Here is a 15,769-nt window from a genome sequence, read left to right as displayed (position 1 = left end):
GTGCTGCACGGAATGGCACAAAGCTTACTTTTTGCTGCCATATAAATGACACGTGGATTGCGTGAAACGTGTACTGCGAGTGCTGCGTGCACATATGGCATTTTCTGTGAAATATGTTACCATGCTTTATTTTTCTCAAGAATAGGCGTGGATTTCTGGTTAAAAATGGCATTGTTGCATAGCTTGTGGTGTTATACGTTGAAGGGTAACACGGACTCATTTTCTTTCTTTCTTTCTTTCTTTTTTTCTTTCTTTCTTTCTTTCTTTCTTTCTTTCTTTCTTTCTTTCTTTCTTTCTTTCTTTCTTTCTTTCTTTCTTTCTTTCTTTCTTTCTTTCTTTCTTTCTTTCTTTCTTTCTTTCTTTCTTTCTTTCTCGCTAGCTAGCTAGCTAGCTAGCGTATTGCCATCAGGGAGGATGCACGTTTGCTTTCTTTTTTTTTGATACACTATCTACGAGGGACGTTCCGCAACACTGAGTTAACTTTCGCCGTTATGTGTTTACGCAGGCGTTTGCCACTATCCCACACTTGGTGTTTCTCTTCTTTCCTTCTTTCTTTTTACTTTTCACACTTCCAGCTCACTACATTGTTTACATTTTGTTGCACAGTCTGGCTTCGCAGCATGAATAAATCTCCTTGTTTTACCAACTACTCATTTGCAATTCAAACACTTCGAACTCTGATGTTTCCTGAAGGATTTTTGTCTTTTCTTTCCAGGGTATACAACAAAATAGGAATAATGTTGGCGCATTACCGAAGGCTAATGTTTTTAAAGGGATCACCTGATAGGTCGGGCGAGTATAAGCACTATGCTGAAATTTAGTGGATCGAAGGAATAACGATTGGAGATCCTATACTCTGTTCCAGAAGTTCCGTGCAGCACTGTAGAAGCTACAGGCCTTCTCAACCAATCAGGAGGGCGAGGACATCTAAGTGTATCCTTCCGCGCCCTGTCGTCTGCTAGCGGCGAGCGCTGCAGCGAAAGCGGCAAGAGCGTCTCGGGACACTGTGCAACTGCGCAGTGAGATGAGCTGTAATTGTGAAAGCGGTTAAATATTCTCCTCGGCACCGTAAAAGCGCGCGTCTTCGAGATACTTGCACGTAGACATTTGAGGGATAGGGTTCAGTGGCTCATGTTTCGGTGGAAAGCGCCGCACTAGCCAAATTGAATATGAAAGCATCACGCTTCATCAGATTTCGTATACGCATGCCTATGGGCATGCGAAGTGCCGCTTCGCTCCCTTGTCGTAAAAGCTGATCCGGGAACGATATCGCACAGGTGAACCAGGCGCCGCCATTTTGACTAAGGAGTGACCAAATCTGCCACCGGGGACTAATCACAACCCAAGACTGGGTCCTCCGCGGCGCTGTGGACGCTCGGGCTGTGCGGACTACTCATAAAAGTTTAGACAGTGTCGTACCATTCCTTCGTACTTTATAAGTAAAAACATAACACATACGAGCCACAACAGCATTATTTCTTTCGTCATTTGCATGTTATAACACGTACAAGCAAGAACTCTTTCTTCAGTATCATGGAGCCACAAAAATTGTTTTATACAGAAAATGCGACAAAATCGTCATACAAATCACAGCTACAACACGCAGAGAAGCCTTCAAGTAAAAATCCTCCGACGAGACCGCTTGCAAAAGTCATGAGGACAAACAACGGGCTACGTATATGGGGCACTACATCTCGCTTCGCAACAACCTGCGCTCGAGGGTCGTGTAGCCTTGGCTCTGCTGCACGGAACTTCTGGAACAGAGTATAGAACGGAGGCTGCTTCGTTATAACTAAAATAAAAATATTTTTTTTTTAATTGTACGAAGTAAGAAACACCGCTGGGGATAAGATCTCAGCCAGTCAAAGCAATATGCCTCCAAACTGTCTGTCATGTCAGCTTTATCACTTCTTAACGTGCCGGAATCGAAAGCGGCGAATATCAGCAAAAATACGCTCTAAAAATTTTCAGACACTGAATAAGATGAGTGGCGCGAATAACAAAGTGTAATGCTGAACTTGCCTCTCCTTGTTCTTCTAGTTTGCATTTTTGCACTTTCGGGACACCAATAAACTGTCACCTTTCCTGCGTGTGTAGCTCACGAACACCTAGCAAAACATGTTGCTCGTAAACTTGGGTCGCCAGTGTCCAGGATATAGAAGAATTAAGGCAATCACGAATACAATAAGTACAGGAAAGGTTAGAAGAAATGTGATAGAAATCTCCAGCGTTGAGTCATTTGCATTGCTTGTCACGCAGCCGCCGGTTTCGATAATGATTAGTCACAAGTCGATTAGTTACGGTTAGTTACATTACCTTTCTTAAGCTCGTTCGATATTATATTTTCTGAGGGAAGGTAAACAAGACGTTTGTTGTTAATCGTATATTTCTTTTCTTTTCATTTCTTTTCTTTTGGTAGTGTACTATAACTCGCGGCTTGAGTGCAAACATATCGCTACAAGACCCATCACAGCGTATTCATATGGCTCAGTAAAATTTGCTGCTGGGAGAGTTGGTTCATACTTGCAAGGAAAGAATGGATACGCGCAAACTATAGACAAGGACGCAGAAGACGCGAACGAGCGCAAACTTTCTACTAACTTTATTTTTCGTCGTCGCAGTCATTTGCGCTCGTCCCTGTCTTCTGCGTCCTTGTGTATAGTTTGCTCTCATCCATGTTTTCTTTTCCTTGCACGTATTAACAGACCTTGACTTCGGGGTAAACGAGTTAGTACGCAAAATGTGAACTGCAGCAAATCTCGGTTTGACAGTTAGCTGTGACTCCGCATCAATTAACATCGAATGCTTTATGGTGTCGCCAGTGCAAGGCAACGGGGCATGAACATACCATGATTCTGTATTAAGGGTAGTCAAGTTTCACCGAAGATCCCCCCCCCCTCCACCCGCACACACACTAACCCTCAAAACCCACCCCGCCGTTGGTCGAGTACGAGAGAACATTAGCTTCGAAATGAATGCAAAAATGAAAATGAAGTGATGATCTGCTGCTCACAACGGCCTGTCGGTCACTTAGCTTTCTGGGGATACACGTAAGAAGTGAAAAGTTTTTGGAAGGCAACGTCAGGGGTCCTCGGCCGCAATTATAGTCAGAAATATGCATGGTCATAACCCTTCACTTTAAATAATGACGAGGCAGGTCGGACTACATATAGGTATGGGATAGACTTGGCGACCCCCTTAGATGATAAAGGGGGCGGAGGGGGGGGGGGTCCTCCCGCTCTCCCTCCCCTCTGCTCGCATGCCGATGGGCATGAATTAAGATCAACAGTGATTCGACGTACCTGTATTGGCTTGCCGTCGTGCGAGTGGACCTGGCCGGCGGCCGCCATCATCTTGAGCGCCATCCAGGCGGCTTGTTGCGCGTGCGTGTGCACTTGCTTGCGCAGGCCACTGGCCACGCAGTATGCGTCACCGACAGTCTCGATCTGCGAGAGCATGGTTGGAGTTTTAGGTTTAGTAACATCGCTAAAACGGAAGCATGGCGTCGCGCACACAAAACCACAGGCTTGCTGTAGCTTGGTTATTGCAGATAAAGAAAAGTAAAAAGAAAGCGCGAGGGGCCACAGTCTTACGGTTATGCACAGTACGCAAGCGCTTAATGAAGGTGACCGTTTTAAGAAGCGCTAAAATATCGACTCGCAGCTGAGCTTCGAAGTCATCGATAAAAAATAGCCTTAATTTTATAAAATGTCCGTAGAAGCGGTCTCTCGATGACTGTCGACGTTATGCAGCATTGTCCCGTAAATTGTGACTTATGCGCTGATACATAATTCCGAAATAAGGCGTTATATGTATAGATACGTCAGATGTACAGGTCATAGAAGCAGGTGAATCTCACCATTAGTCCATACACAGCTAGGCGCTTTGTATTGGCCGCGAGATCGAGCGGAGTCGCCGCCTGGCGGCTACTGGCTAAAGCGCGCCTAGTGTGGATTGCTCCCTGCGTCGTCTGCTAGCCACATCGTGTTTGCATGTGCGCGTACGTCCTGCACGTTCTCAAATGGCGGTTTGTTTTGTTATGTTAGCGCGAGTTTAACTGCTCGTACGTATACCTAACATGGTGTACAGAAGAAAATGAACTTGCTCGGCTGCATGCGCATTGTAATAAGATCAGTGAGTGTGACTTTCGAGAGGGCTGTGTATTGGTGTCGTACCCTTCGTTCGCAAGAATCATTTCAGTGTTGGTGCCGCTTTCTGGTTCAAGTACACCCTAAACAGCGCTTGGCATAGTCCCAAACAGGAACATTAAACGGTGTGTGAATGCAGCGTTTTAGCGACTCGGTGGTAAACAAAAACGAGGCTCATGCACTTTCGCGTTGTTGTTAGGTGTATAACAGCGGCACTCCAGTTCATGATGAGCTGTAGTTGTGCTTAAGATGTCATTTTATTGTACGGTCGTGGTCCCGCTACAGCGAAATATTTATATCAAGTGAAGTTTAAGACTTCGGTACTCAAACTGTCCCTAAAAGAAGAAAAAAAAACAGACAATGAAATAACACGGCAGTGATAAAACGGAGTTGCCGCGCGCAATTTTAACCTGGAGCCAAGTTTATGCAGAGCCACCCATGTGCTTAGATTTATAGGTACAGCCTCCAGCATTTTTAATATCGCGCGAGCGTCGACCGCACGCAGTATCAGCGCCTTAAGGCCGAACCATATAGAGCGTTTTTGCCGGCGTTTTCCCGGCGTTTCGTACGCCGGCGTCCCTCGACGTCGACGCTACCGGTGACGGTGGCCGAAACGTCCACCTCTGGACGGTCCAGACATCACGGGCGGCAGCGTCGACGCCGGAAGCAGTTCGATGGACGCAGAACCAATCGGCGTGCGGCTGGCAGCGGCTTCCGCTACGTAACGGCGTCGTCGCTGCTGCCAAAATGGCTGCCGCCCGCCTCGGATCTAATAAGTCGTCGCCGTGCACTGTGTGGCCCTTAAGTACTCAACTGATGCTTGTATTTGACTTAGCTTGTTCCCTAGAAGCTTCGACAGCAAAGCGATCGTGATATCTTTGAAGTCTTTCCGAGTGCCGTACTCAAGTTCATCGGTAGGCTTAGCAGGAATGAGTGTATTGGCCGAATACGTGGCCTCAAAGATGTACGGCAGATTCAAGCTCAGAGGCCATATATTACAAGTTTGTGCTTCTTCTTAATGCCAATAGCTGGCGCTACAAGTCAAATAAAAAAAAATAGACTTTTCGGTGGCCTTGTGTCACTGTGACTCGTTTTCTGCACCACAGAACTGCTAATGAGACATAAAAGCTATAATCAGGAATATATCTTAATGGTTCATTGACGGAAACTGTACACTGCTTTACGAGGTGTCAGGTTCATTCCCTCTGGTCACACAGTCAGTCACACTGTCTGACGCTGAGCTAACGCTCTTCATATGGTTTGCCGCCCTCTCTGCGGCGTTGATGCGACGACGCCGAGGGACGCAACGCCAGGAAACGCCGGCAAAAACGCTCTATATGGTTCGGGCGGCGATAATATGCGAGACTGGCAGCAGTACGCGCAGGCGCACGAAGCAGCGCTAGCGCAAGCGTCGTCTGCCAGGCTGTTCCTTTCAGGATGAAACACTCCCTTTCTTTGTTAAAGGCGCCCGGAGTGCGCACAATCGCAGATAGAAACGTCACGAACGTTCTGCTTTTTTTTATTTCCACGTTTCCCGACAACTCATCGTTCTTGTGTATTACTTTTTTTTATTCAAATTTTCCTGCGCATCAGCTTTGAGCAGTTTCTTTGACTGCAATCACAGGAAAGATCAAGAGAACATGAATCGGTAAATCACGGTTGAAGTTGTGCGCATGGTTTTGTTCACACCGCTTTTGTTTTCTTTTTTTTTTATCCAAGGGAACTAATACAGTCATTGTGGTAGGGCGTGCATCGTCCTGAAAGGAACAGCGTGGCAGACGACGCTGCGCTAGCGCTGCTTCGTGCGCCTGCGCGTACTGTTGCCGGTCTCGCATATTATCGCCGTTGTAAGGCGCTGATACTGCGTGCAGTCGACGCTCGCGCGATATTAGTAAAAATGCTGGAGGCTGTACGCTTGCAAGGACCCAGATGTTCAAAATAATCCCGACGGCGTGCCTTACGTTCATGTCGTATAATTACACGCAAAACGTCATCATTTCTTTTTACATTATCTTGAGCGTTTGTGTGGAGTTGTTATAAGTTGGTGGAAGGCAGCGGACATTATTAGTTTGAAAAAAAGAAAAGGCACTTGTTCCATAAAATAACCAGACCTTTGTTGCATCACTGTTGTGCACGTAATCAATCGATGAAAGCTCTGTGCTAAACTTTTACCTGTGTATATATGTGCATTCGTATGAACAGTGCTATTGAACTCATTGCACAGGAATATGAGCTGAGTGCGTAGTACACAAAACACAAGCTAAACACGTACAGAGAAAACAACAAAAAACGTCATATAGTGCGTAAGCGCAGACTGTCATCCAGGGCGAGCATCCCTTTAATCGGCAGATTGCGCTTCTCTCACTAGTAATAGTAACGTTGGATGATCTTCGTGCATCGATTCAACAATGAAGATCGTATATATTACCAGTAAGTTGCAATCAACGTATTTTATTCGCCGACAATCGGCTCAAACCGCTCACAACGACGCGCCGCTGTGTGCATTTGTATACGCGCCTCCAGCCGCCTCTCCACACTAACGCGGCGACGGTGTTGACACCTATAGGTCGATCTCGCGGCCAATTGGCCGCGAGATCGAGCGGAGTTGCCACCTGGCGGCTTCTGACTGAACCGTGCCTAGTGTGGATTGCTCCATGCGTCGTCTGCTAGCCACGTTGTGTTTGCATGTGCGCGTACGTCATGCAGGTCCTCAAAAGGCGGTTTGTTCCGTTGCGTTAGTGCAATTTTAACCGCTCATACGTATGCCTAACACGATGTAGAGAAGTATTGGGCCTTGATCGGCTGTATATGTACTTCCTGCGATACATAAGTGGTGCAGGTCGGGTCTCCCTAACGGCCTTCTCACATTCTGTATATGTACTGTAATAAGATCAGTGAGTGCACTTGTCGAGAGTGCTGTGTGTGGTCGTCGTACCCTCCGTTCAAGAGAGTTATATCAGTGTAGGTGCCGCTCGGTTGTTCAAGCGTATTGCAAAGTGCACTTGGCGTTGTCCTAAAGATGAGAATATTAAATCTCATGTGAATATAGCCTTTTAGTGGCTCGGTGGTAAAAAAAAGGCTCTCATGCACTTGCGAGTTGTGCTTAGGTGTATAACGTCAGGACTGTCGTTTATAGCTTACGCGACGAGTTTCCGTTGTGTATGGTCTTGGTGTCACTACACAGAAATATTTCTCTCAAGTCACGTCTGACACTTCGGTACTTAATTGTCCCCTAAAACGAACAGAAAATAGTATGTACGGAAATCGCAAAACTGGGTTGCCTTGCGCAATTTTAACTCGTGGCGAAATTTATACAAAAATACCCGTGTACTTAGATTAAGGTACGCGTTAAAGAGCCACGATGGTAAAAAATTAATCCAAACGGTGTACTTTACATTTATGTCGTAGTAAGTTCACGCGAAGTCACATCTTTTTTTCTTTACATTATGTTGAGCGTTTGTGTTGCGTTGTAATAGATTTACGGAAGGCAGCGGACATTATTCGCGTGAAAAAACGTACTTTGGTCCCGTGAAATAAGCGGGCCTTTGTTCCATTACTATCGTGCAAGTTATTAATCGAAGAAATTTCCGTGCTGTACAGTCACCTGTGTGTACTGTACTAGAATAAAAACAAGCGTGTGCATGTTAAACACTTCTGTATAGCGCTCGCTGTCAGCCACCTAGCTTTCCTCAGTAAACTATCAACTGTCCTACATTGGAGAACTGAATAAGAAATGCGAATGAATGTTTGAACACGCAGTGTACAAAGTGCTATTTGAACTCATCGTGCAGGAATACGGGCTTTCTTTTTGTTGGGGGGTATCCAGATGAACAAGAAGTAAATGCTTAATTCAGTCGCGCTACAGCAGTGCGTAGTAGGTGGAACACAAGCTGAACATGTACAAATAAAACAAGAAAACGTCATCCACTGCGGGAACACCGACTGTTGCCGAAGGCGAGCAACCCCGTTCGTTGGCAGAATGCTCTTCTCTCACAAGTAATAGTAACGTTCGGCGCGCTTCGTGCATTAATTCGGGAATGAAGAGCGCACATATTACCAGAAAGCTGCAGTCAACGCATTTTGTTTGCCGGAAATCTGGTCAAATCGCTCACAACGAAGCGCGGTTGTGTGCGTTTGTATACGCAACGACGACCGCCTATCCACACTAGCGCCGCGACGGTGCTGCCACCTGTAGCCCGATCTCGCGGCGAATACAGACAGTCTCAAAAATGTGTTTAAATGCGGCTGGTACACTGAGCTTCTTCTCGACTTTGATGCTTACTGCGCCAAGTTGAAGCGTACCTCGTATAGCTTTTCGCGAAAAGCGGGAACTTCAAGTGGAACTTTTTTTTTTTCTTGTTTTCTTTTCGCTTAAGACTTATAATGCAGCCTAAAAGAAAGTTCACTTTGCACTTGCGTCTGCAGACTCTACAATGCGCCTGTCGGTTCTGGACTGTCCGGCCTAGCTGAAACGAAAATCCGTTCCTTCAAAGCCCGCGCGCCCCGTTTATTCAGTCGCGGGTGACAGCTCGAAGCGTGGGTGAAGTGGAAGGAAGTAAAACCAAGTAAATTCTTCGCGCCTGAAGTTGTAAGTCGGGAGAATGCGCCGCAGTTCGAGATTGCATACGTTTGGTCGTCTTCTCGCGGCCCAGCGTCGTCTGTTTTCAAGACAGTTGGCTATTTCTAATCGGAAATGCGAGAAGTGCAGGCCACAGCAGCAGGTGAACTATAATCGGAGTGCACACATCTCTAACCAATCCATGGAGAGCCTCGAAATTACGCTTAAACATGACTGGTTTCTTGAGCTGCTTATCGCATTCGATGCCCGTTGTTCAGCGAGCGACTGAAACGCCGAAGCACACGGAGCAGAAAAGAAGTGTCGTATGGGATTATGTTATCCTAGTTGAAGTACGGAACCACACACGCGCATCCAAACTATCAGGACTAATTTTTGTTATTTCCGTCGAATTCCGCTTCGTTAGAGTAAACTCACACGCCAATGATTGAAGTCTTGCATATGCGTCATCATTAAATGGCAATATTGCGAATAATTTGACACTACCATAGGTCGATAAAGCGGCGTTATCAGCGCAACATAAATATGCATCAGTTTTTATAGTCAGGATGGGCAGCTTCACTTGCTAAAAAGAATATTATGATTACATGGAACGTAAAAACGTTCATGTTTAGTTTGCTTATGCACATACCACGCTGACTGCACGCCTAGTGGTAAATTCTGCGTCGCTTTCTGCGTTCTGTACCTTGCGCATCTATAAGATCCTTTCGTTTATAAGAAAACGGGAAGCATATAACAATGCCTACGCGAACTATGCAACGCGATTGCTGACAGCGGAAGATCGGCCGGGTATACAATGAACGCCGATAGTGTGCCCAGCTATGCTGAACTGATCGCACCAACTGGGACCCACAAGGAGAGTCCTACGTCAGTCGCACAAGCACCTGCACTGTCAAAATGTAGCTTGCTGCGTTCTCTAGCTGAAGCTGTTCGTATAATAATATCCGGTTCACGCATCGTCGAACTCTTTCAACGGGCAAAAAAAAAAAAACAAACACATCATATGTCTCATATTCAGACTGCTGACAGGGAGCTACTTGAAATCTTTCGGCGCTTAAGAGTCGAAGCATTTTATTTCGTGTTCACTTTTTGATTTTCTATACATGCCAGCCACGCTGGCTCAGTCCACTGGAAGAAACTTGATATCGCTGCTGCCATTGGAAAAAGAAAAAAATAATACGAAGCTTATACCTGTCTAGCTGAGGAATCTGAACGCCCTAAACAAGCTTATAGGCTTTAATGTGGAACACGCCGAGCGTTATGCGATAATCGCATTTCCCGCTCGGTGTGCGCTCACCGCTAGCGGCTTTTTTAACCGTCCTCAAAATCAAACGTGAACGTCCTGCCAAGAAGCCATGGAAACACCAACAAAAACAGCACTCGAGTACCTCAATCGATAGCGATGGTTCGTTTCTCGCTCAAAAGAGTAGTAAGAATAAAACAAAAACAAAAGATAACACTCGTTTGTCCCAAAGGCCCGCTTGTAAGCATTATTTTCGTAACGTCAAAGCAAAACGCGCACAGTCACTCGGACAAAGTTGCATATATATGCGAGCTTAAGCAAACGGCAACGGCTGAAAAGCGTACGTTAGGTTCGTATTAATGCTCCCCAACGATACATTGAGATATTAACTCATAAAGCGAAAAAAAAAACAGGAATTGAGAAGCTCATATGCGATAGCGGTTTATTCATGAGCGGCCGCGCGGGATTCAGCATAATTTGCATCGCCCAACGGCACAACACAACAGCTGGACCGGACAAATTATTTCTGCCCTCCCCCTTCTTTCCTTCTTGTTTTTCAGATGCGTCACGCGCGTATGAAACGTGCCAGCGTCGACACTTGGACGCTGTTATTGAGAATGCCCTGGCATGCCGCCAATATAACGCCGCGTCTCAAACGTGGATGGTTCCTTCGCTCGTTCGTCCATGGAACTCCTGTCTCTGCCCGTCTTCCTTGCTGTTCATTTCCTTTCTTCGAAATATGGGTTGCCATACTTCGGGTTTATTTGTCTCTTTGTCGTTGTCCCTCATTAAGCAGGTGTCCTATCAGGTCTTTATTTTATTATCCGCCCGTCTGGACGGTAAACAGCGCGCTTTTTGATCCTGCGCTCGCGATGCGTTTGTTGTCCCAGGGAAAAGAAAAACAAAACAGACAAAAGCAACCTTATTGGAGCTACGCAAACATGATTACCTCGCGGATGTCTGACGATACCAGTTTTGTTTGGAACGAAGTGCATATTAGTAGAACGTTTACTTGGAACGTTTAATCATGGGCGTAAGGTCGTCTTTCACGTAACTGCAAGAGATCAAGACATGTTTGTTTGTTTTTTTCATTGAGGACAGTTTAGCTGAGTGTGTAGCATCTCAGCGACCTTTCTCTCTGGTGCTAATCAAAGAACCATAAAAGTATTGTTACACAGCACAAAAAAAAAAGAAGTAGGAGGGACACAAGCAAGGGGAGCGCTAAAAGTTCCAAATGTTTATTCGGATGCTTTTAGTTTCATGGTTTTTGACGTCCCGAAGGAACCACGTGTCTGTGAGAGACGCTGTAGTTCTAGACAAAGCTTAACCAGACAGCCCAGTATTTCTTAACGTGCGCTTAGTCCTAACTGCACCGGCGTTTTTTTTTTTTCTTGCTTTCTTTTCATTGATTTTTGCCACATGGTTAAACATTTGAAAGGGTGTACATGAAATGAGATCTTTTAGTAAGTATACTTTAACATGAGTAGATTTGCAATAACTGCCTGCACCCGTCGCCCTAAACTCCTCTAGATGCCAAATTAAAGTAAGCCTAGTATACGATCAGCTAAGCAGCGCCGCTTATATTACTTCTCTCAGAGTGACGTGCGCTGATACGCTTCTCTGAACAACTCTATAACAGTGCGCTGCTCTGAGAGGTTTAGTTTTCAGGAAGTTTTTGCATACATCCTAAGCGTCCGCCACAGTCTTCGTCATCTTTCAATCATAGTGCCCTTTCCAGCACGATTCAGAGCGCAGTATAAGATCTCGCTCAAGAGAGAACTGCACGTCTCCCCAGCTCATACAGCATAGCCGGCGTGTGCAAACTGCGTCTGCCGGGGCCAGACAGCAGGGGGCTGCTCGAGAATCGCAAATGTTGTGAGGCAGCTGGCGTGGACGTGCAACCACTGGGGACGACGCCACCGCCTCCACAGCTTCGTAATGTTTACCCATACCTGTGGGATGCGCGCTGCGTATACAGAACGAGAAAGAATGCCCAGAGTATACGGTGGCGCGCGCGTTCCCGCATCACCACCTTCACGTATTCCAAGCATCGACTCGTGAGGAGAAGACGGGAGAATGGCGCCCGACGGAAGCGAGGCGCCATAAACAAGCAACAGAGATAGGCAGATCGGGATGATTCCCTCAATCCCCCTCTCTCCCCTTCACCTCTCTTTCTCACCCGTTCACGGAGCTCAGCATGCAACGACTAACATAACCGCTATGCTGACCCTCTTTCATCCCTTATTTTCTTTCTTAAAGGTCCCACGATTCCGAATAAGAGAAGGCAAAAAGAAAAGCGCACCCAACTACAAATCGGATCTTGGAAAGACTTCCCGTACTCGCGCTCCTGAAGCTTTTCCGCAGCCCTGTCAGAATATTTCCTGCTACAGCGCTACTGGAAATTTTCTTCGTTTCCTTGGTTTTTTCTCGAATCAATGTTCGTATTTTTTTTCTTATTCCTCTCGTAATATTTTTTAGCCTCTACGACGTGAGCCGCGTGGGTGGCCTTTAGCTTATATAACAAGTAGCGGGGGGAGGGGGGTGACATCGCATAGCGAGAGTGAAACGAGCTCCACCAAGTGGCAGGCGCGACGCCTCCCGCACGCGCGGCGTCCGACGCTCGGCGTATGCGCGCACGTGCGCTAAGCGCGCTTTGGGATTCAGAGCACGCAGCGGCCTTACGCTTGCGCGACGTTGCTCGAGATCTGGCCGTGCCCAGATTTTTTGGTCGAGTCGTATTATGGAAAGGAGGTTATTACACGGTGAAGGGCGAGGAGTGCTTACGCCACTCTCTGTGAGCGGATTAAATATATATTTTTGCCCCTTAACTTTTGTTTTGCTTTATCTCTTTCGTTCTGTCTTTGTATTTATAGAAGAGGATGCAATGAGGATACACACCATTGGTGGTTCCTTTACTCGCACGCACACAAAGGAGTGATTCTATTTTTAGCAACGCTCAAAACAAGGGATGCCACAAAGAAAGAAAGAACAGGATTGATTTTTTTTTCTTTGCGTTTGACCTTAGTACTTCTAAAGCTACTATAAAACAGACATTTGCGTTATTTTGATGAAAACGTAATGTAAAACTAAATAAGGGAAATGATTTACATTGAAATGGCTCTGTTATACAATGTGAGCTAAATAATTCATGGTCTCTTTGTTAGCTACGGCGGAAATGTGCGCAGGATGATGATTCGTCTGTGTACGTTAGCAAACAAAACGGACATATGGGCTAGTTTGTGTGTGCTCATTTTGGTGTAAAAAAATGGGGCGCACTAAGAGACACGGACCAAGGAAGAAGAATGTGTCGTCATTTTCTTCTTCCTTAGAACGTGTCTGTTAGTGACCTCCCCTCCGACCCCCCCCCCCTTTTCTTTTTCATCAAAATGAGTCGACTCATCTGATCTTCATGGAAGAAATGATTGAAAGAAGGCGTCAGTTTCTCACGATGGAATTTTAACCTTATAATGATGGTCTAGCAGGGGTGACATAAAATGGGGAGAGTACCAGGGTGACCTTGGCTGTCTTCCTTATCATGATGTTAAGCTTTCCTATTTGTGTGTTCGATAAGGCCAGGTACGGCGTGCCGTATTTGACACCGCAACTGGAGACGTACACGTGAACCAAGCACAAGCGGGCACATGAGTATCGGGGCCGTGCAGGAGTCTGCAACGCAGGGCTCGGAGCAGCCTGAGCCAGCTATCGTTGCTCGGAAGTACTTGCGGTTGAGCTACTCGGTTCATACTGTGTATTGACCATAAAGATATGGTCACTTGGCGCAAAACAACGAAAAAAAAGAGGGGAAAGTAGCAAGATGAGCGCTCAACTTACTCCTTTACCCTCCTTTTTTCGTTGTTTTCAGCTAAGTGGCCATAGTTTTATGGTCTCTGCACAAACTATCGTGGTCTCCCACAAGGCCCTCGTATGTCCAAACTTCGTACATTTGCGGCGCTGGCATAAACAGTCGTCAAAGGATGTCAAGGATACGTTGCCGTATTGCTTATCTCGGCCCGTGGGCTGTCGCACGCAATGTTATATTGCCGAGATAAGCAATACGGCAACGAATTTCATGGGCGCGCGTGAAAATGTAGCCACGAGTGATACGTGGCGAAAACTGACCTGCGAAGAGAGTGTATTCGACCCGCAGGTCAGGCAGAAGTGAAACAGAAATTTACTAGTGAAATCTACCCGCGCTCCATCTATCGTTAGCTGCAGCCAACATATCGTGTCCAATTCTTGGCGGCGCTGGGGTCAGTCGAAGCGGGTTGAGGTCACGCGGCGGAGCGTTCGAGTTAAGCGTGCCGACGGCTGTACACACGTGGAAAAGCAAGAGTCACAACTGGGAGCACTCATTGGGTGAGAACATATGTAAATTAGGTTGAGAATAGAGGAAAGAAAGCGACAGAGTTAGTGCAATATCTACTAAAGCAAGGACGCTGTGGTCTGTATCAGTCACAGTAGATCGCCTCGAAAGGTATATTGAAGACTGTAACAAAATTAGACTGATAAATGTTCTCGACAAGACGTGAGATTATGACAATGAGAACAAACCTTGTAGACGTCGAGCTCTCCACAGAACTGGTCAAACTGCGTGTAGAGGGCGTTGAGCATGTTGATGACCATCATAGGGGTGGCCGTCGAGCAGATGGCCGTGAAACCCACGATGTCTGAGAACAGCAGCGTCACTTGGTCATGCTGCTGCGCCTCCACTGATTCTCCTGCGCAAGGACACGAGACTGTGACCTTACGCGTAGCTGTGTATCGCGAGAATAGATGTTCTTTTCTGAGTACGACTACTGCTCCTTACGTTAGCGGGAACTGTCGTTCCGAAAAACCACTCCTGCTGAGTTCATATACAAAAATAATAATAATAATAATAAGGAGCCTTTCCTCTATGGGGAAAATGGCGGCAAGCGAAGCATTTCTGCGCACTCGACGGCGCCGGGTTTTTAGCGAACTACGCTGCCGCCATAACAGGAATCTGTAACTTATGAAAGCTTTGCTTAAAAAGGAAAGAAGTGCTGTTAGACAAAGTGTGACGCGGTTGTTAAAAGTATTCAGCAAGGAAAAAACACGAACTTTCTTATAGGCAACACATGCGTAATCGATGGGGTTAGTGAACAAATAACCTGCAAACTCTACTTTCACCGACAGATGTTGTATGTGATTGGTTAAGATACTTCCTTCTTGGGCGTTTAGTGGTTTCTCGTGAGCTAGTCGCTTTCGCTTTTCTTATACATTTTGTCATTAGCCGCATAATGCATTGGCTGCATTTCTTTCTCTCTCTCTCTCTCTTTGTAACATTTGTTTTATCTTTCTTGTCGTCAAAAGATTACCGTATGGGTCAAGTAATGCTTAATGGTGGTCATTAGAGAAGCTGCAGAGGTAGTCGCGAGAAAGCACTTAGCGTGTCATGGGATGCAGCTGCCGTCAGCCTTTAAATAACGGCCCATGCTCCAAAGTCTGTTCTGCTCTGTCCTAATAGATTGCTGTTGGAGAGGTTGAGATTTATAGCTCCTCAGCTACTAATTGCTAAGAGCCGGCGGCCTTGGCATAATGCCACAACCTTCCATTATAGTTCCACAGGGTTGCCCCAATAAAACGTGAGTGAAACAGCCTTGTTGCGACGTTATATGGTTTCTTTAAAGCCCACACCATGGCTCACAGAAACTACGTGTCAATATGTTTGTCCGAAAAAAAAAACGAAAGACAGTGACAAGAGACTTCGATGAGTTATTGCTGAGGTGCATAAAGAGAAAGAGGCGTGATGAAAAAAAGGCAAGGATGTAAGACAGACAGCCC

General features: G+C 46.2%; 1 protein-coding gene across 2 annotated transcripts in view; it reads right to left on the bottom strand.

The window, feature by feature from the left end:
• Positions 1-15,769, bottom strand: part of LOC119382966 (head-specific guanylate cyclase) — a 231,646-nt gene that overhangs the window by 20,471 nt on the left and 195,406 nt on the right. For both annotated transcript variants that reach the window (XM_037650905.2, XM_037650906.2), the window contains exons 7-8: positions 14,519-14,685; positions 3,303-3,446 (exon numbers count right to left, since the gene is read on the bottom strand). In XM_037650905.2, coding sequence (XP_037506833.1) covers positions 3,303-3,446; positions 14,519-14,685 — 311 coding nt within the window. The remainder of the gene's footprint in view (positions 1-3,302; positions 3,447-14,518; positions 14,686-15,769) is intronic.

Source organism: Rhipicephalus sanguineus, chromosome 2 (assembly GCF_013339695.2).
Source record: "Rhipicephalus sanguineus isolate Rsan-2018 chromosome 2, BIME_Rsan_1.4, whole genome shotgun sequence".
Taxonomy (NCBI): domain Eukaryota; kingdom Metazoa; phylum Arthropoda; class Arachnida; order Ixodida; family Ixodidae; genus Rhipicephalus; species Rhipicephalus sanguineus.
Note: the sequence above shows the minus strand (reverse complement) of the source record. Positions and strands in the feature narration are given on the sequence as shown.